This window comes from Acanthisitta chloris, unplaced genomic scaffold (genome assembly GCF_000695815.1).
Source record: "Acanthisitta chloris isolate BGI_N310 unplaced genomic scaffold, ASM69581v1 scaffold16149, whole genome shotgun sequence".
Classification (NCBI taxonomy): domain Eukaryota; kingdom Metazoa; phylum Chordata; class Aves; order Passeriformes; family Acanthisittidae; genus Acanthisitta; species Acanthisitta chloris.
In genome coordinates this window covers 66,981-88,808 of record NW_008692154.1, presented here as the reverse complement: position 1 = coordinate 88,808, position 21,828 = coordinate 66,981, and the positions used below count along the sequence as shown (strand labels likewise).

Genomic DNA, 21,828 nt, shown 5'->3' with positions numbered 1-21,828 from the left:
AGTCCTGGGTTATAACAAAAATATTTGGAGTCCAATGCAGTCTGCAATCTTAGATGCAATTTGTAGATTGTTAGTGACAGTGGGTAAACGGTATAACGAACAACTTTCCCATGAGGATCTAATAGCTCTTCTGGATTATTTCTTTAGGTTTTGCCATTGCTTGTGGAGAAAAATAATGGGTGCCTTGAGATCAGTTTGTAACTTACAGGGTTTTCTTCTATTTTTTTTTCCACTGTGGAACACAAAATGTTTTTCTATGAAAAAGATCTTAGTGCATTATTTTTGAAATACTATAATTTTCACTACACTCAGTTTCCAACTCAGTGCTTTCCAAGTATTGCAGAATTGTATTATTTTTGAAACTTATTTCCTTTGACCTGAAGTTACCTAAGAAAACAGACTAAAATCTGCATTCCTTTGAGAAAAACTGGTCCTGTTAAATTAATCTTCTTTTCATGGAATCATGCCTGTTTGTAATATTTAAACAGAATCATATAATGGTTTGGGTTTGAAGAGACTGTAAAGGCCATTTAGTTCCAGCCCCCCTGCCATGGGCAGGGACACCTTCCACTAGACCAGGTTGCTCAAAACTCCATCCAATCTGGCCTTGAACACCTCCAGGGATGCATGATAATTTGTTGCACAACTTCTCAGTAATCCTTTGTTAAATTATCACAAAATAAGGCAGGTTAAATTCTACAATGTTGGCATGAAGCACTCATAGCAGTGTAACCTGCATTGTATTTGATATGTCAAGTGGAAAAATCATGGCTTGATTTTGTTAAGTTTGTACTTTTCAGGCAGTTGGGACCTATTGTTACACTTAAAGGGTTCCCTAGAATCAATTTACAAAGCACTCTCATACTTATATCCCACAAAGCCATATAAAACCAATTATTCATACTAGACATTAACAATTTCCTTATACTTTAAAGTTGGTCAGTAGCAAATCAAAAGTGAATATTAGCACTTAAAATTTATCTCCAGTGCACTTACTCCTATTTCCTGTTTTAAAGTAATGAAAATAGCAAGGAGAAAATTTAGGATTAAGTCCAGAAACACACCTATTGACTTCAAAGTGAAGAAATTTTCACCTTGGTTATTTTTGCATCAAATATAGAATCATAGAATCAACTGGATTGGAAAAGATCTCTAAGATCAACAAGTCCAACCCTACCATGGTTACCAGACCATGGCACTAAGTGCCACATCCAGTCTCATCTTGAAAACCTCCAGGGACGGTGAATCCACAACCTCGCCAGGCAACCCATTCCAATGCCTGATTACTCTCTCCATGAAAAGTCTCTTCCTAATATCCAACCTAAACCTCCCCTGGCAGAGCTTGAGTCTGTGCCCTCTTGTCCTACTGCTGGTTGCCTGGGAGAAGAGACCAACCCCCACCTGACTCCAACCTCCTGTCAGGGAGTTGTAGAGGGTGATAAGGTCTGCCCTGAGCCTCCTTTTCTCCAGGCTGAACAACCCCAACTCCCTTGCCCTCTCCTCATGGGACTTGTGCTCGAGTCCCTTCACCAGCCTCTGGTCTGTCCCAGACACTTCAATGTCCCTCCTGAACTGAGGGGCCCAGAACTGCACACAGTACTCAAGGTGTGGCCTCACCAGCACCGAGTACAGGGGCAGAATCACCTCCCTGGTCCTGCTGACCACACTGTTCCTGATCCAGGCCAGGATGTCATTGGCCTTCTTGGCCACCTGAGCACACTGCTGGCTCATGTTCAGCTTTCTATCTATCCAAACTCCCAGGTCCCTTTATTTGCTAACTGCATATTAATTTAGCCTGGAAAGGGAGAGCTGTAACAATTTTTGTTTGGCTTATAAATTCTTCCTGACATTTATATTGAAAGACAAATTATTGCTGTAAATACTAATCTGCTTTGCGATGACGACCTCTCAGCATAAAGGAAATCCAATTAAGAGACTTACTGAAGTACAGAAATTTGCATGAACAATACCTGTGCCAGAACTACAGTCAAAATGTCACTGCACAGAGGCAACAAATGCAGAGAAATGGCATTTTCAGTGTGAAGGAGGAAAGCTAGACTGATGTCTTTCTCTTCTTTTAATCCTATGAGGGACAATTTTACAGTAGCACTGGTAGAACTGACAAGATTGCAGCACTGACATGTGAGATATGTTGCTACTAACTCAGTTTCCCCACAGTGAAAGTTTGGGGAATAGGTTTAATCCTCTCCCATTCTTTCAGCCTAACAATTCTAAGAAGGAAACTCTCTTTGGCATTCCAGTAAAACAACCAGATCTCACAGCACCACAAGGGAACTCCTAACCTATCCAGCAGGGTTTCGCTCCTGTACAGAACAGTGAACAGCACTTACCTTTTTGCATCTAAATCTTACAGACTATGACCTTAGAATGCTGCCTGCATACAGGAAAAGTCTTAAAACGTTCACTATTTGAAATTAACATAAGCCTCTACTAGTTTTACATTTTTTTGGATAGAAAATAATAGGCATTGCTTTAATTTAAGAGTATCAAACTTTTAAATGACCCCTGTAATAAGAGAACTGACACCCTGACAGAGGTCATTACATAAGATAAAACATAACAGACTTGTACGTTCTTCAACACAACCTTGAATAATTCAGTTTTATTGCTTTGTCACAAACAGTTGTATAAAAAAAAATTGAAAAGGCTTACTTGAAACAGTCATCGCAAGCAATATTCCCCGTGGTCTCCTTTATAGTGCGCTCAGAAACAAAAGCTGGATATTCAGTATCACAGGGCTCTAGGGTTTGTTTCAACCTCTGCGCTATAGGCACAGGAAAAAATATCTTGATGTTAACATGGGAAGAGCAGCACACAGAATTGTGAACAACATGAGATGCTGTTTTACAGTGCTCACAGAGAATGGAAATGTTACTCAGCTTCTGCCACCCTGTGAGATTTCCTAGGCAGTGCATAACACTACTGTATTTTCAATTAAATAAATAAGAAAAAAAGGTTTATCCGTGGAATGTAATTTTGTAAGACATCACTGTTAAAGTAGTTATTAATGGTTTAGCCATTGCCAACCTACTTTACATTTATGCACAAGATTTTATTCTTTCCCTGTAGGTTCAAGCTGGATTTACTGTCATTCTCATCTCAGTGGTGCTGTGCATCACTGACCTGTATTCATAGGACTTTACACTTATTTGATATGCAAATTGTGGCATATTTTACTGAAGTCAATGCACATTTTTTGGGACTACATCTTGGGAACCTTTGCGGGGTTTCATCAGTTAAAACTGCGGGTGGGAGAGGCAAAAGAGTTTACCCAGCTCCACTGCTTGTCATCTGCTTTCCAAAATAATAATTAAGACTCCATAAGATCTTTAACCTGAAGCCCTTGCAGTGCAAAGAAAAAGGAAGGCTCACTATTTATATTGGGAAACTGAGGTGCCAGGAGGCAGTGAGACTGGTTCAAGGTCAAGCTACAGGACAGCAGCAAAGCTGGGAACTGAAGGCAACCTCTTCTGACTCTCACACTGAAGTATCTGTCAGACAATGTCTTTCCCTCATTCCCTTTCCTTTTGCTCCCCATCCCTTCATTGTTCCTTTACACAGAGATATACTTGCACATCAGCACAAATGTTAACCCTATCTTAAACTAATTACTAAGTGAGAAAACAAGATGAGGTATGACAAAAATAGATTACACTAAACAGGCTCTTGGTCTTGACAGATCTTCCATTTGAGATAATCTGTTTCAGAGCGAGTGGTGCATCCATGGTGCAGTGCCAGGGGAATGACCACAAGTGGAATCACACACTATGACATGCATTTTTTAACTGTTCACAGTTTTTGTATATAATTATTAAAAAAAAATTCCACCAAATGCACAGATCTCAGAGGTAATAAAGTTGGTCAGAAAGGTTTTGATATTTCTTATGTTTTCACTATGGCGAAATTTAGTATTAATTACAATTTAGTATGTTTTTAGAAATTGTCTGATTAGCCCTACTGCACCTTCTCCCTTTCTCTTCTTATCTGCTGTCAAGAATGACTGGAATTTAACACCTGTGTTTTGGGTCTACCCTCACTTGTATCAACATATGGCTTGTGTAACAGAGACTGCTGGAGATTCATGGGTCTCACATTTCCAGCACCCTGCTAGAGTCCAGAAATGACAGGGTTGTCCAAATCTTAGGGTTTCTTCTCACTCATTTACTAATGTGATTGAGATAACAAGACCTTGTACAGAAGTATTTTTCATACTAGGGTTTGATAGGTGGGCAGGTATGTGTGGAGCCTCTAGGATCTTTATATGTGATACTCTATTAATATTATGATTTGAGTGGGAAGCAATTTCCCCATTAGAGGAACCAAACTTTCTTCTGAGCTTTGATAGGCATTATAAAAAAATGTGCAAGTTCATTAATTTTAATTGTTCTCATAAATACTACAAGTCTTAGGGGTAACACAACATCTACTGAAGAACATAGCTAAGCATGTGCTTTTCTCTCCTGATCTATTGTGAAATAATTCTTGCTTTTACTTTACTAAAACATGTCAGTATCCAAACAATTTTCCCTTGCTACCTAACCAAATATGAACTGGGCAAGTGGTAGCATAAAAATTATGACTTTCCAATGAGTATGATCAGGGGTATTTTCAATACTCTTACTCATCAAAGAAATGTAGGAAGTGACTTGTGTAATTAAAACTTCACCGTCAACTAAAACATGAATGAAAATCCCTCAATCACACTTGTCCATCAAAGTGCTGTAATGATAGTTTTGTTTTTACAAAAAGGGAGTTTGCAAGTTATAATTGCCTCTTCTGTAGCTATACACATTTAAACTACGAATCAGAAATTCATTTTAGTGAGATGTAAAGGGATGCTGTGTTTGAAAGATATTTTCCCTAACATACAATGCAAGTGCCATGGAATGTTTCATGTCAGAGTATATGAAGACATATTTGTTTAGCACACTTGAAAAAACCATCCAAAAAATTCCCTTTTTCCTACACTGGCTATTTTGCACTGTCCTGCAAACACCGAGGACCAGGACTGGCATACCTGGAATTCCTCTTCAGACACAAGGAACTGTTTGGCATTTTTTGGGTCTAGCACACCAAGCTCATTTCTCCTGACATGTGCTTTGCCAATTACTGTCATACTTTCTGGTTGCTCCAGGACAGAACTTTTATACTAGAAGAGCTCCAGCATCTTATTATTACAGGGAATACAGGATTATTCCAGGGCATCAGTATATTTAATTTTCCTGATACCTTAACTTCAGACAGTGTATTATTTTGGCATAAAGACAGCCTAGTATCCAGGCTACACAAATGTCAACGGAAGCAAATATGAGGCTGAAGAATTCAGTTTAAATCGTTATACCAGTCAATGGCACATGGCACAATTTGCCTATGAAATCTTCAGTTGAAGAGCACTGCCCTTGTAAACCAGCCCTTTACTTCTGAGCAAGATGTCTGAAAATGCCATAAAAAGTCTGCTAAAGTATAACAGACAGCTTACACTGAAAACTTCCAATTCTTGTGGGAACTATTAAAATTCCATTATTTCAGATGAAGCTTCCACATATTAAAAAAAAAAGTATTTTGAGTAAATTGAATTTTAATTCATCTAGATTTTAGTACTTTTAAATATCTATTTTGAATGGAATGACAAAAAATATGGTTTTAACCAGACTCGTTTAGCCTAAAATCTACTATCTTAAGCCTTAAAAATTATTTACTCATGAAATTATACTGGGATGGTCATATTCCTGTGGACTTTTTTTGGAATGGCATTTTCCAGCACAATAATCATGCTACATTTTACTGCAGCTCTATTAAAATAAAAATTACGAAAGTCATATAAGGAGAAAAAGGCCAGTGCAATTGCTTTATTAACAAAGTCTGTTTTGGAAGGCAGGCAAATGTTTAAAAATACCATATTTAAGCATTATCTATTATTTTAACTTTCCCATTATAGCAGTTTACTCCATTCCTAGAGTACACACAAGCACAAGCACTTTGTGGTTATTCGTAAAAGATATTAATTCTCTTGTGTTTTAGGAAACATTAGATGCTGACATGGGAGATAAATTATTTTTACTAGATGTGTATTATTTAATCTAAAACAGTATATGCACATCTGAATTTCAAAAATCCAAGTTAATCTAGACATATCTGCCATTATGGCCAGGGAAAAAAATTACACTTACCTTTTGCTGTTAGATCAGAGTGCCACCAACTGCATAGATTAAATTCCACAAGGAACCTAGAGAAATTATGAGAGTTTTCATATTATCCCACAGAATGTTTTCAAAACACTAAACTGGCAGTAGATTGATACCATTAGTCCTGTTCTAAATAAATGCTAATATAGAGCTGAGATTCATGTTACTGGCATAACTCAGGGATTAGCAACTACTGCTTTTCTCATCTTTTCACTGGGTTGTATTTTACCTCTTAGAACTTGTTCTGAAAATAACCCCATCAATGAATCATAGATTTGCCTTTTATTAATTTACAATATTGATTTTATTTAAAGTGTCCACTAAAATTCACAACACATGGCAGCATGCTGTATTTTTACTGTTGAACATAATTTCTTCATTATGCAGGAATTTAGACTCTGGTAAAATGGCATAGGATTATTCCTGTCCTGGCTACAATACAGAAATACACATGAAATACTTTTTTTTATTAATTCTCTACCTGAAATAATGAAATTATTTTATTTCTAGGAGCTGAAAAGATTGATTAACCACTGTCTAATCAGCTTTAACTAAATTGCAGAGAATGCATTTTAACACTAGAATATACTGTGATTTACTTAGAAGAATGAATGACAAGTGCCAGTCTATCAATTATTGTAAGTGTAAAGAACATGAAATCAGCATCCAGTTCATTATATACACGAATCTATAATACCTATAAACAGAAAGTTTCTGGAAATTTTCGAAGTGTAGCTTCAGTTTCATTTTAACATGATTTCTTTCCCCTTATATTTACTTTGAAAGCTGCATTCAAGATCAATCTCTGCCCTCTGGCAGTAGCCATTCAGCTACTTCTCCTTAACTCTTCTTCTGAACTTTGTTGAAAGCTCATACATTTTTAAATAAAATAAAATTATTACAGTAAAAAAATAATTCTATTTCAACAAAAATAAAATTCACCATTTTCTGATAAGAACAATAAGAAAACATATAGGTTAATAACATGACACATTTTAAAGCTTCCTCTTCTCCATATGATATTGCTGTTATTTCTTAGGGTCCCACAAGGGTAATGGTCTTAATGAATTAACTGGAAATGTTAGAAGAATTAGCAAAGATTAAACAATTCAGAGTCCACCTTATCTGGCAGGGACTGTAAAAGGTCCATCTTGCAGAATTTTATGAAGACACAAACAATAGAGTGAGTCAGTGGGACAGTTTCTCTATTGACAACAGCCCACCCAAGCAGCATCACAAACAGGTCATTTCTCTAAAATCTAACAGTAACCACAAGAATAAATTTGGTTTGTATAATGTGATCTGCTAAACAAAGACATACAGATAGAAGTGAAGAACATGAATAATGTAATAAAAGTGAAGCTGTGCATATATATATAGCCAAAACTTTCTCAGATTTTAACAATTCCAAATTCAGAAGAAAAAAATTGACAAATATAACTGTATTTAAAATCACGTAATAAAAGCAGCACAATGTATGTAAAATGCAAAAGGTACAAATAATTCAATAACCAAAAGTATAAATATTCAGTAATTCACACAAATATTAAGTTCTTGATAAAAATCTACTTACAAGACAAGTTCAGTCATAATCCACTTTACTGCAGCAAAGAAGGCATTATAAGGCTGAAGAGAAGCAACTCATTTAATAAAAAGGCAAAACATGCAGCATTTACATCTTAACTGAATTCTTCATGTAAAAACAATGTTATGGATATTCAAATGCATGGGGAGCATGAGAAAAAAGCCTTTTTTATGAAGAAATATTATTATATTGATTATTGAAATGTATAGTAACGAAATTTCCTTTTTATCTTAGTTGGTCATATATTCTCAGTGGGAAAAGGAAAATTTTGCAAATTATTCTTAAATCTTTAACCTCTAGGGGTTCCTATTTCCCAGGCTATTGCCAGAGGAACAGCTCGGGGAGATAATATGAGCTTTTCTTGGGTTGCAATTCACGGGCTTGCCTCTCTATAATGTAAATCTCTATTCATTACCTATTCTAATTAGGTTAAGAAAAGCTTCTGAAGTTTGCATTTACCTAAACGGTTATGTGTGTCATATTGAAGACCCAGTTGTAAGCACTTTAAGTACTTTTTTGCCTTCTCCTTCTGTTTTTTCTGGATCATAACAAATACAGCAAATCCTTTGAAAATCCTATGTTTATGGTACGTCTAATGCCTTTTGAATATTTCATTTTTGAAAAGAATATTAATGGGATTAATCTTCTGTGAAAGAATCTCAGGCAGAAAAGTAAGTTTCCAGAAATTTGGAAAGTAATCTTTTCTTGTCTTTCTTTCGAGTTAGGGTGTCCTAGTTGCATAAAATTCTGCAGGCTCCTTTAGGTATCAACAGAGTATTTTAACACATACAAGAAGTCATACTAACAGAACTACTGAGATATGTAAAATCATGCTGAACAGCCCTGAAACAGCACTTGCTGAAGCTGTGCTGTTTTGCAGAGCAGTAATGTGCCACACACAGAGTGTTTCTGTACAGGGCTGAGAACTCACAGAGCCAATGAACTCATGTCAGTCAGTGGCTGAAACCACAACCCAGCAGAGTGCAGAGTGCCCGAGAAAAGAAAGATTTTCACCTCTTAAGCACTGTCTTATAGGAAAAGAAAAGACTTTCCTAGAGATGAAAGAATACAAAATTTCAGCCCTGTGGGACATCTGATTTATTTTCATTCCAAATCAGAAAACCTGGAATTTCATGCCCAAGCAATTAGCTCTGTCGTATACTTTTGTTTTCAGAATGCCAAATGATTTAGTATAAAGCAATATATTCATTCATATTTATGAACAATACCTATTTAATGTAAAATTTTCTATGTATTATAACAATTATTCTAATATTAGAAGTAAATGAAAATTTAAAGTCTCAATATATCTAAAAAAATGAGTAATATGAACAGAAAAAGAATAATAATTATTTGCTTCGAGATTCTAATGGGAAAAGATGTCATTACATTGATACAACTGTTTTCTCATAAAATGTGATTTTACTGAGACAGCCTTTTCCACTCAAAGACTGTTCCTTCAAAAACTACAGAAAGACTGCAGGAGTTTTATTCTCTCTATTTATCTAAACCATCATTGAGAGTCAAAAGAATTTAGCTATGTGACTCCATGGCACTGCTACATTTGCAACAAAGTGGACTTGAACCAATTAAAACAAACAAAAAAAGTGCTAAATAACAAAGTGTCTGGATAATTTTTAAGAAGCAATCCTATTCTGATAAAGAAATGAACCAGATATCTACAAAATCTAGTCCATCCCTGATTTATGTTTACTCCCACAGCCTAAAAAGCTAGGATAGAAAGGAATCCAACCCTGACACTTGTTTGCCATGATTTTGGCAGAATGTTGTGATGGATCCTTTAGAAATCATTATCTTCAATACTAATTCTCCACTTTTATGCTGTTTAAAATATGAAACTTTTAAGGGTCTCCATCTTGTCCCTGTATCTATTTATAAGACCATAATTCTCAAACAGAAGAATAAACATTTGTGAACAAACATTTTGCTTATGTAAAAACTACACTGAACTGCCCAAGAACCTGATATGTACAAAACTGGGCATCAAAACAAGAAAAAAATACTTTTGAGGAATTATTCCTACCTGATTTTCACGTAAGTTTCCTTTATATTTTATAGTTGTGGTCATTGGAAGTGACTGAATCAACAGGAAAAAATAATAAAATGGCCAAAATTGTGCTCATCTTTCATGCTGAACATCACCAAAACTTTAGGTTTAAAGAAGAGTTTGGCTATCTTTAAAACAAATAAAGAACATCCTTGACATGTCTCAGTGTAACCCACAATAGATTCAGAGTTTTTTGTCTGTAAACACATCCTGGACAAAAATTGGAATAGCTAATATCTCTTGGATTAGAGCCCATTCTTAAGAGATAAATGCTTCAGTTGTACATGCTGGGTGCTTATCCAAACTGAGCTGAAGCCCCAGCCCTTACCATGGAAAGTTTTTGCTTGAAGTTGTGATATACTTTAAAATTTCTCCTGCAAATGTGATTCACAGTATCCCATTCTATTTCACTGATAATTTAGTTCTCATGGCACAGCCCAGAACTTATTATTATGTCAAGATGGTCTTTTTTCAGGTTCAGACTTCAGCAGAAAACAAACTGATAAATGCTGTAAGTCCAAATTTACAGGTATTTGAGAAAGAGTCACGTAGATATATAAATGAAAACATCCCCAAATGTACACATTTATTAAACCAGAGAAACTATATATAATATTTGGAAGTTATCGGAATTTTGATATTTATTCAACAGTTTAGCTATGTGTAAGCTAATTTTTTGTCTAGCTAGACCCCTGAGCTTTTAAAAATACTATCAGATAACTTTTCCAGACTGGTAAAATTGCCAATGTTTTGCTGCTGCTCTATTTACATTAGAATTTTTCATGCTATTACTATTTGTGAAAACAGTTCCTTTTTAATATGCAAAACCTATACTTTAATCTAACACCTGATCAGTTCTGATAGATTATTATAGCAATCAATAAAACAGATGCATGATTATAAAATACCTTTGGGATTATTACCTAGATAAAGGATTTAGCAACAAAGAAGTGTCACCCTGGCAAAACCCAGGTTGACTGTAATGAGGCATTAAAGAGGGACAGGGTTTGTATTTGAGCCTGATTACAAGACAAGGGTTTAAATACATTGAAATTCTACTTTAAAAGAAATGTTTAAATACTAAGAGGGGAAAAAAAGTGTTAAACTCACTTGCATGCCTTGCCAATGAATCAATCCTTTCATATAAAAAAAGAGAAATCTCAATTTTTAATTTGAATTGTGTTTATATACAGAAAAGGCATATGTGATTCCAGACCCCCAGACAAAGCACAATCTACTGCCAAATTAACAAATTCCTAGGAAGGCATATTCATGTGGTGCAAAGAACATTCTGACAGAGCCTCAGAAATGGTGGCCCAGCATTAAAATGATTGTGTAAGTATTTGAACTAGAAAACACTTAACACTTTGCATTTGTTTATAATGAACCATTCCTTATATGCACTTGGATAAACGTGAGCTGTAAGCATTCCAAATCAAAATAATGGGCTTACAATGGCCATGAGATATTTGCAACAATTTTCTTTGATGATTGCATGGAAAGTTGCTCAGAAAATGTACTGTACTTACGTCCAGTAAGCTATGGGCACTGTCGCTACTCTCTTTGTTTGTTCTACACATGGCCTGGTAGTCATAAAGTGTAATTCTACAGAGAAGAACAGAAAACTGCTTGACTAAAAGAAGAAAACACAGTGGAATAAAAATGATTATATGGAACAGTCTGCTCACAAAGTAGACAGGAAAATAAAAATTGGAACACAGCGGGGAAAAAGAGGGAATGGGATCATTAAAATATAGGTTACACAAAGGAGTATAAAGGTAAGAAATGCTGTGAAAACTTTGTAAGGATTTCATTAGATTACAGAACAAAGCAAAAGCGTAACTGGGAGAAACCAGGGAAGATACACATACAGTGTAAGACACAATGGTATAAACAATGTGAGGAGGAGGAGAATACACATTCAACACAATGCTTAAATAATTGGTTCTGGACTAAGATCTGCCCGTTTAGCCCCAGAAAGTGAAAGAGCCTATGCATCTGAGGGGCCTCTCACAACAGAGCACTCAAATCCAGGAAAACACTTCTACAGTTCCAGCATCTCAGTGCACAATTAATTTGTAACAACACAGCATTGCTCCTGAAGGAGAGAGAGGTGAAAGTTCAGTGCATTCATGGTACAGATAATTGAAGCAGGATGGGTTTACCTTTTCTTCTTTTCATGGGGGCAAAATATTTCATGTCAGGTACCTGCTGTAATCAATATATTCTAGAAGCCTCCTCAGATGCATAGTACACAGGGAAATTTATTTGTGCTTGCAGTTTTACTCATCATTGATACACTTCAGAGATCTAAAGGTAAAATCCAGAACTCACAGCCAGTATATGGAATTATTGTGATTATTTCTCTAAATCCGTCTGTCCATAGAACAACCAATTAACTGTATCCATCCACATAAAAAGCATTTAACATCTATAGCAGATGTAAAGAATCTTTAGCTGATAATTTGCAACAAGTATAAACATATAAAATTTACTAGTGTCATTTGAACATAATCATTTGCCTTTTTGCATCGTCTGAGGGACAAAGCAACACAACTGGACAGAGATGGTTAATAGATGTATGAGATGGGACTTCAACGTTTTGCAATGTGTGCCTTGCTTCTAGGTGAAGAGGAAAGGAGAGCACACAAATTCAGCTATGGAAAGGATGTCCCAGAAGCTGCCAAAACCAGGTCATGAAATGCATTCAGCATCACCATGAGGCATTCTGCACTGCATGCCATGAAACGTTACAACCTGTACCAATAAAATGTTGTATTCCATCGTGGTAGAAACTGGGTTGGGGGTTTTTTCTGATCTAATTTTGTGACAGCAACCATCACTAAAAGCTTCTTTATTATGTCTGTATTTTCTTTCTGGCTTACAGGCAAAAAATCTAATATATTGGATCTCGCAGCTTCAGCTAAACGTTTAGTACATGGTCATACTGCTTACATTATTAATTTTATCTCATACTGAGAATAGAAATGCCTAGGAAGCCATTGTTTTGTGGACTGGCAGAGAGAGGCACATGGTAGACAAACGCATAACTAGAGACCTAAACATGGGTGTAAGTTGAACACTGACCATCTTTGGCAGAATCACGCCCACAGCCAGATCCGCGCACACAGATCTGCCAAGACAAACAGAGCAGTACATGGCGTAAGCTGTGCTGCCTGTGTGGCATGCAGTAATACACCACTTTCTCTAGTGATTTTTTTCCTCTTTTTTTTTCACCCTTTAACCATGGTCAGAATCCAGCCCCTGTAAAATAATCTCTACAGCTCAGCCTTTCCAGCCTTGGTTGGCTTGAACATTCCTCTAGATCCAAGGACTGTTGCATGTCCTCTTGGACTGCATAGTGATGGTGGCAAGCGATAAATGCACAGACAAGGGTAGTTCACAGCTGCTAATGTGCTCTCTGCAGAGTAGTTAAGGAATTCTGTAGGGGTGAAATGGTCCCATCCTGCTTCATTGATTATGCAGTGTTACCAGTAGAACACATTGTTTTGTCTGTATTAATTGTAAATGAATTTTCAATATATTAATTAAATTAGGTAACTGTTTGGTGTTTGAAAGGGTAATCAATGTCTCAGCTTTCAATTTCATATACCAGAACTGCTTGGTCAACCTGTGGACTTAATTATTCTGCTAAGCAGGGTTAATCAAGTACTATTATAATGTGCCATGTGATGCATCTATTATAATTTGAACTTCATATTAAATATTGATAAAAGCCTTTCCCCATCAGTATTTGTACTTGCACAAAGTGTCTTATGTAATTATTACATTCTAATAGATGTAATAGTTTCTTAAAATGCTCAAAGGTCAAAGGTCATTAAAAGACTGTAACATGTACTCACACAAATAATGAGAAATATGATTAATTGATTAATATTGCACCCCAACATGCTAGATTTCTTTTTTTTTTTATTTGTTTATTGTATTGCAGGGAGTATACAACAATATAAGAGTGTATTATGATCAAGAGAAACAAAAACATGAAAATATCTGCAGTTAAATCCCCCTTCATTTAACAGTAGCTTTAGAGTGATGGCAGCAGGGAAGAGCTGTAATAAACAACCTCAAAATCATTGTGGTACACTATGGAATTGTTATTTGGAAAGACCTGTGGATGATATAAGGAGTTTAGTTGAAGTAAAGATATTTGAAGGTGTTTCCAGTGTAAAGATTCTGGTTCAGAAAACAGATAATGCATCCAGATTATTTAAAGAAAAAAAAAAGGCAAAGAGAAAAACCCCTAAAAACAGAGGAGCAAATCTTTCGAATGGCAGACAGACTTCCGAACAAAAGCCTGGTATGAGTTTTGGCTTTAGAACAATGTATGTATTCCCATCTCAGTAACTTTCAAAGTGGGCAAACTTTGCTCAAACATTTCTAAAGGTTATTCAAATAACTGTAACACAGGATGTGCAAAATACATCAGTGAAAGCATTACTGCAGAACAATCTTAAAAGACCTGATTGTTTTGTGCTAAAAACAATATGAATTTGTAATACACTTCAAAGATGAAGCCATAACCATGTTGAAATCTGAACACAGCAACATGTTGAACCAGTTCTCAATTGTCTGTCACTATGAACGGAATTAAAGCTCAGTATATATGAGTTCCAAGGCATTCCCAAATTCTAACCCAGCTTTGTTTTGGTTTTATGCTTAAAAATGGAGTAGGAAAGTCAAAGACTTCCAGCCTTAGAAAAGCTACTAGAGTATTTGTAGTCAAAGCAGTGGCCTAAGACACTGCAGTGCTTCTGTGCTCAGGTGTCATTTAGAGTGCTATTTTATGGTTAATGTCTTTCTGAGATTTTAAAAAATAGGCTTTTTTTATCCTCACTCAGATAGACTTAACTCAGTGTTGCAGAAAGAAAGGCTTCCAGATCACCTTTTCTGAAGTGAATGTATTGCAGTTTTAAATTACTGTTTGAAGCTAACCATGTCCTGTTCAACTGACTATAGTCAGTGAACATAACTTCCAAATTTAAGACCATCTAGATGCCCAGGTCCATGGTATGTATTACAGCACCTCACAGGGGAGCTTTTCTCTTGCTACAGATGACATGCCTGATACTTTCTGACACCACCATGCTGTGAACTTCCATGCCTGGAGTCCAGAGAGTAATTGTTTTCAACATCAGTCATAGGACCAACACTGTGAGCAATCATCTTTACCTGATGGAAAGTAACTTACCAAAAACTAAATGTGCATTGCAGTGTTATATAACTTCGGGGGCCAAATACATTTTAGCAAAAACCTTTTTATTGTCAATTTCCTGATATAGTAAATTCTGGTCTCATACTTTGCAAAGTACTTACAATTGAGTATGAATCTGGTTCAAGAAAACGAAACTTCCAAGATGTATCAGCAGCACAGGCTATATTAACAGATGTACTCTATTGCTTTCATCTAAATATTCAGCACACCTATGGATTTCAACTTGGTTGTGTAAAATAACATCACTGATAATTATAACAGCTGAAAGATCTTAAATGTATAAAATTTCAAATGTTTTGTCACCAGTTCAAGATCTGGTGGTTTTCATGTAATGTGTAGGAATAATAAGCTTCTTACCATGGAAGTAAATGTCAAGTCCTTAGAAAAAGAAGAAATGCTCCAAAGAACAGAGCAAAGGAAGCCAATAATACAGAAGCCCTTATTAACACTATGTGTTACTCAATAGTCTGTGTAAAAATTAGTGGTGACTTCAGCTCACTTGTGGTGGAATGTTCTTTAACTTGGACATAAGCTATGCAGCCTTTCTGGCATTTGTGCAAGGAGGGGAAGGAGGGACAGTGTTGAAGAGCAAACTAGTTTCTGAAGCCTAGACAGGGTCCTATGGGGAGGTAGCAGGACACTGCAACACTGTAAGAAATCCCAGACTGTGGCTGCTCTGGCTCTCTCACCTTCACTGACAGACAGATTATTAGTGTCCAGAAGCTGTCAGGCTAATACCTTTCACCACCAAGAAAATCAATAGTAAGAATAAAAATAAATGACAGCGTTTTGTCATCAAACAAACTTGTCATCACATATCTTTGCTTCTATTGCTCAGCTATTCCCAATTGTCAAGGTGCTTCAAAGCATAACATGTATAAAAACTACAACTCAACCTGTATTTCCAGAATATTGAATGAGAACTCATTTATGTAGCACACATGCTCGTGTTTCTCCTTAAGTGTATAAAATGATTCTGTATATGAATACACTGCACTAAAGGTAATATTTACAGAGACAAACTCTAATAAGGCCCAAAACTCAGTTTTAAGACATTAATTTTAGATGTCACATGGACAAAATATGACAGAAAATATACCCTACAGCAATGTGGGAGTTTCAGAGCACAGGTACCAGATGCACATCTAGTAAATGCCAAAAGAAAAAAATCAGATCAGGGTTCTTGGTAATGTGAAGAGGGAAGTGACAGATATGAATTGCTTCTTTTGTACCTACTCATAAAACTGTACTCACAGTCTGCTATATTGTGGCCTTTCTGACAGTTATTTCATTGAAAAAATGGAATATTATGCTTCACTTAACTATACGACTGCATAGAATTCATTTAGAATTTGAAGATCAAGGGTGCAAGACTCATATGTGCTCTGCAGTGCACATGAGAGCTAATACAGAAGATAATTATTGGAATTAGCCAGCTCATTTTCCTACCTTACATGTCTTCTGTACGCCTAGACACCTACCTGACTCTTTTTATGCTATTTATGCCATGAACTTTGGGTATACTTTGAGCTTACTTTTTCTCCTACTAAATAAATCATCAAAGATAGGGAAATTTTTATAATGTAAGAATGCATTGCAGAACTGCTGCATCACAGTTGTATTTATCCAATACCAAATCAAATAACTCCAATTTGGATTGTTCCTTCAAGTCTTCTGACTGAAGGTCTTCCCCATATTAATCTACATTCAGACACAGTGCACAAATAATAAAAGGTCAAACTGAAGGCTATAAAAATCCACATGAAAATAAACACAAATTTGAAATATGTGCCTATTTAACACCTTCACCAAAAATTTAAGATCATCTTAATAAAATGAATGCTTAAATAAGAAAGACTGGCCCATATAAACAGAAAAATACCCTTCATTTGGGCCTGTGCTGCCTCAGTGGAAACTGGTGTCCTGATAGTTAGTAACTAGTTACTGTTCTCATGATTTGGCTTTAAGAATGTTCTGTTCTTTGGAAGCAGTTAGTAAAGAGTTCTGACTTTATTTTTTTTCTCTTACAGCCTGAAGGCAAGACACTTCCTAGGTTTGGCTTATAGAGCAAACCAAGACAGAGAGATGAAAGTCTGCCTCTACATGCATGCATTTGGAGAGCACAGGTGAAGGATCTGGACTGCACCATGCCCAAGGTCACAGACAGGATGTGTGTTCCTCACTAAGAAGCATTGTGAGTATAGATAGAGAGCAAGAAAAACTGAGAAACAAGAGAAGTTCTCAAAGCAACAAGACCTAATAGCATGGGCCTTAGCATCTGGGAAATCTGGATTTCAAGTGTGCACCATTTGAGTCACATATTCTGACAATATGATTATATACCAAGGCATAGGTTCTTCTTCAGAGGCCAAGAGGATGACTGGTGGAAATAGAATTGTCAGAGGAAATGAAGCTGCTTCCATATTTATCTTATAGAATTGCTTAGTTTTTCTCCTACTGGAAAGGAGGAAAGTGTTTTGAAGTCAAGAGATGTTTAGTTTTCTCTTACAGATTTATTAAGTTTATTTCTTTGGGGAACTCATTGCTTTGATAGCCTTTAATTTTCCTGATCGTAATGTGGGTTTTTTAGATCTTCATGCTTTGAGCTGCTGAATCAAATTTTTTTCACTGTTTTTACATAAACACAGAGCTGAGGAAACTATAAAGAAACTTTTCTAAGTTCTATGAAGCAGATACTTTTCCATAAGCACATCCTAATTTATTTAATAATAAATTTAAATTATATTGAAATTATTTAACTGTGTGCAATACTTAAGGTATAAGATAAACATAATTTTGCTAAATGAAATCATAGAGCATGTCACGTTGCTGTGGAGGTACTGATATAATTTTTCTCCCTAATTATAAAACCCATAAACTAAGAAAATATACATACACACATATGTACACATTATTCAAAAGAAGCACTGAGTTTAAAGAAATTGAGGAGGGAAGGAGGTATTTAAGCTCACTTTAAAAAATAAACAGCTAACACAAAAATTGAATTTCATCCTGCTGCAATTGGAAAGGAAATATAGTCAGCAGCAAACAACTCCCTTTTGTTTAGCACTTTCAGCTCAATCCTAAAAAGAACTTCTATATGACTCTAAATTAGTGGTATTTGGGAGAATAGACAAAGGGTTATTTCATTCCTTTTGTGGATGGAGAACCTGAAAGCTGGCAGGAATCAACAAGGTGGGAGCACATATTGGCACTGACACTCAGGTTACTGGTGCCAAAGGAAGAGAGGATTCCCATCCCCATAGTTATTGGGGTTATTAGCAAACTCTTCTGCAGTGAAGACTAGGCACCACAGAACCTTCTACTTCTAAACTAACCAAAAAGGGAACAAGACCAGATGAAACAGGGCAGTGTGATAGAATTCACCTGCTGGACAGTATGTGCCATGTAAGAAGCAGATTGTAAGAAAGGATGGCTCTAAGTATTCTGAATGCAATGCTGATGATCAGACTTTGCTCTCTGATTTTGTCCTCATGGTAAGAGCAACAATGACAAGTACAATGCATGCAATATCCATATTGTGCTCTCAGGGAAACGGCACTGGTAACAGATTTTGTCACTGCATCAAGTCCTCTTTTTCTTTTCTTCTTATTTCATATAAAATAAATTTTGGAATAGAAACACAACCCCACCCAAATAAATCAGTAATCTTAAAAATATGGTAAATGCGTCTGACTATTTTTCATGAGAGCCAGCAAGGCTTTTTACTTCACATTGCTGGAATAATTTATTGCAAGGCCTCATCTAGCACAGTTCAAAGACAGTTAGGCTGGTTTTTTTCTGTTGCTGCACAGAGCACAGGTTGCTCATTTAGTGCAATTACACCACTGATTCTCTCCAATCTTTAACTGATTGGCAATAGTCAGTTTATTATGTTTAAATAATCGGCCCATTGTGTTTACACTTTCTTTTAGTATGCAGTTCAGTTGCACTGAGCTTGTGGCCTCATTATCTCTAACTGCCTTGGAGTTCAAGACCAGCAAAAACCTAAGCCAAGAGACCATGCCAAAGAGGCACCCACCACAGCTGAGATGGAACTCATGCAATCTTTGTTTTCTCAATGGTGGTGCCCACTACCATCCATCATTGAGTAGATACTGTGTTTGAAATGGTTTGCTAGGCAGGGCAAAACAATTTGGGAGAAATTAAAGCACAATCCCTTAGTTTTGACTGCATTTTTTTCTTTGTATTAAATAAAATGTTTCATCTCTTGTATAAACAGATCTTTTCCTTGTCAAACCTAGTCTATAAAATATGTATTACTTCACTTCCTTCTACAGCATATGTTAAGAATGTAGTACTAAACACGAAAAGGTTGCCACCCTCAGAAAATTAGGATTGGGGATGATTCCATGAGCACTAGATCTTTACATGTCAGGTCAGTCATTTACTGGGAGCAGTATTCAGCTGTGATGCACAGAGGCAGCATGGAAAGCTTTCTGCCTTTAAGAGAGCTTGTTTACCAAGCAAGCACACAAACCATCTGTTCTGAGAGCCTCTGTATACATGCTCACATGTAATAACTACATTCAGTGATTGATGGGATCAGTGATGCAACTTTTTTTTTCATATTAGAAGTGCATGGGAAAATAAAAGGGAAAAGTGCAATATACATAGTCAGCACTTCTGTCATGTTGTAAGAGAACAAAAGAGTATGGAACAGTTCTTAGCCCATGTGAAAGCCATGAAGATCCAGTGTTGAGTTACAGGTTAAAGGGAAAAGTTCTTTCTTAATTCCCTGGGATGCATAATTTATTTCAAAGGAAAACATACAAACTCACTATTAGCTTTTATTGTCATCCTGACAGTAAGACCAGGTCAATGGCAACAACAATGTTCAAAGTTAAGTTAGCACATGAATGAAGATGAATTACTGCCAGAACACACTTTCCCTTTAACAGCAGGGCATTTTGCACTGTCCAGTTTGAGCAACTCCAACATCTTAGAGGTCAAAATGTTGAATGTGGCATCAGCAATTTGCTTTAGAGCCATTTAAACTGTTCAGTAGTGGATATGGCCCAATCCTTTGAGCCCAGTGGGAAGAGGAGAGGCACACAGGTTTAGCATTGTAGCCAAATAAACCATTGTTTTTAATAAGAAACTCACTGCAGGTTGACTTCAATGCTCTCAACGCTCAATGTGCATGGGATCGAGATACACTCAGGTCACACGAAAAAGGGGCATAAATGAGAATCCAGCCACACAGCTGATCTTGACCTTTTTTATATGACATTGAGTTAGTTTGATTTCATTTTGTTGCTAAAACATTTTTTAAGAGATTGAAAGTTGAGTTAATTCTTACCTCTTAAAGGAGCCCATTGTTAGTAACTTGTTCATCACAGCTCCTTCAACTTCCCCAAAAAAGTAACCAGTCTGTAAGGCAAAAATGCAAGAAATTATCGAAAGTGTAGATAAATGCAAAACAACTCCGGATGCAATTTAAACTGGCATATTCTAGGGTGTGACAAGAGTGGCTTTGACATTTACATAGACATGTTTTCAGGACTACTGCTGCATAAAGTCTGAAAAGGAATTCACAGTTATGGCAAGTTGTTGGGATTTCATTATTACCCCTGAGCAGATGTGAGAGCTTAAACAATATATTGAGGTACATTATATAACATCTAACATCAGAAATAAAAGCCATCCAAACCTAAAGCTTGTAAAGAAAACACACTAATCTGATCACAAACCCTTGTGATTAAAATGTTACTCAAAAAAGATATAAACAGGTTGTGAGAGGATTTCATAAACAGTCATTAAAAAGCGTTGTTTATAATTCCTGCATGACCTGTTTAAGGAGCTGGAACAGTACATTTCATCAATGCTATAAATTTTAACTCCATTCAGAGTCACTTCATACTTAAAACCACTCAGACTGATGAATTACTCATTTTGTCCTTGTTCAGTAGTTGTGGACTAATAAAAATAAATCTCTGTTGAGAAAACAAACATTCATGTTATGAATTTGGTATGTAACATGGAAGTGACTCCGTCATCTGCAGCCATTCAGATGACAGTGGAAAATCCTGCATGTACAGCACTTTTCTAGCTTGGGAAGACCTGTTTTATTTTAGAGCCTCAACTCCCAGAAGGACTGGGTATTTCTCTTCATTGTTTAAAGGGAGAAATCCCACAATTTATGAGGGGGAAAGGGCACTACACTCTCAAATTGCATGGATTCCATAGGTTTTGTATGAACTAAACCCCAATTCCATTACAAGGAACTTAGCTGACCTCAAGTATGCACCTGGGATTTTGCAGGCAGGAAAGTTACAGCCCTAGCTAAAAAAAGGCATTCCTTCACCTAAAAAGCAAGTGTTGCCTTTTTTTTTTTCTTTTACTCAGGGGAATCTCGGAACATTTTCCAAAACATATGGGTATGTAAAGTCTTCTAGAAATAAGAGGAACATGACTAAAAATACTAACTTCAATAGCCCTAGCTGAGTGATGAAGAAAGATTACCCTAACTTTTGGAGAGACAGTCAATGTCAAAAAACCCCAAACCACAAATGCCTAGTATGACCTTAGATAGTAATAAACCTGATTTATCAAGTTGTGCAGCAGTCTTATGAAGACATTCTAGTGACCATTCTCTCCACAAAAGCTCTGTTTGTTAATGCCAGTTCTCCCCCCAAAAGCAGTAACACCCTGGTTATCATGAATTTTTTTATAAATTAAGATTTAGTTGCAATTCAGATGAAGAACTATACTG

The 21,828-nt window shown here is 36.2% G+C and overlaps 1 protein-coding gene across 1 annotated transcript in view; it reads right to left on the bottom strand.

Annotated features, from left to right (window-relative positions):
* Positions 1-21,828, bottom strand: part of LOC103809694 (voltage-dependent calcium channel subunit alpha-2/delta-3) — a 97,618-nt gene that overhangs the window by 17,140 nt on the left and 58,650 nt on the right. The window contains exons 14-18 of the mRNA XM_009082548.1: positions 20,416-20,486; positions 11,389-11,464; positions 7,780-7,832; positions 6,192-6,247; positions 2,674-2,785 (exon numbers count right to left, since the gene is read on the bottom strand). Of these exons, the coding sequence (XP_009080796.1) occupies positions 2,674-2,785; positions 6,192-6,247; positions 7,780-7,832; positions 11,389-11,464; positions 20,416-20,486 (368 nt within the window). The remainder of the gene's footprint in view (positions 1-2,673; positions 2,786-6,191; positions 6,248-7,779; positions 7,833-11,388; positions 11,465-20,415; positions 20,487-21,828) is intronic.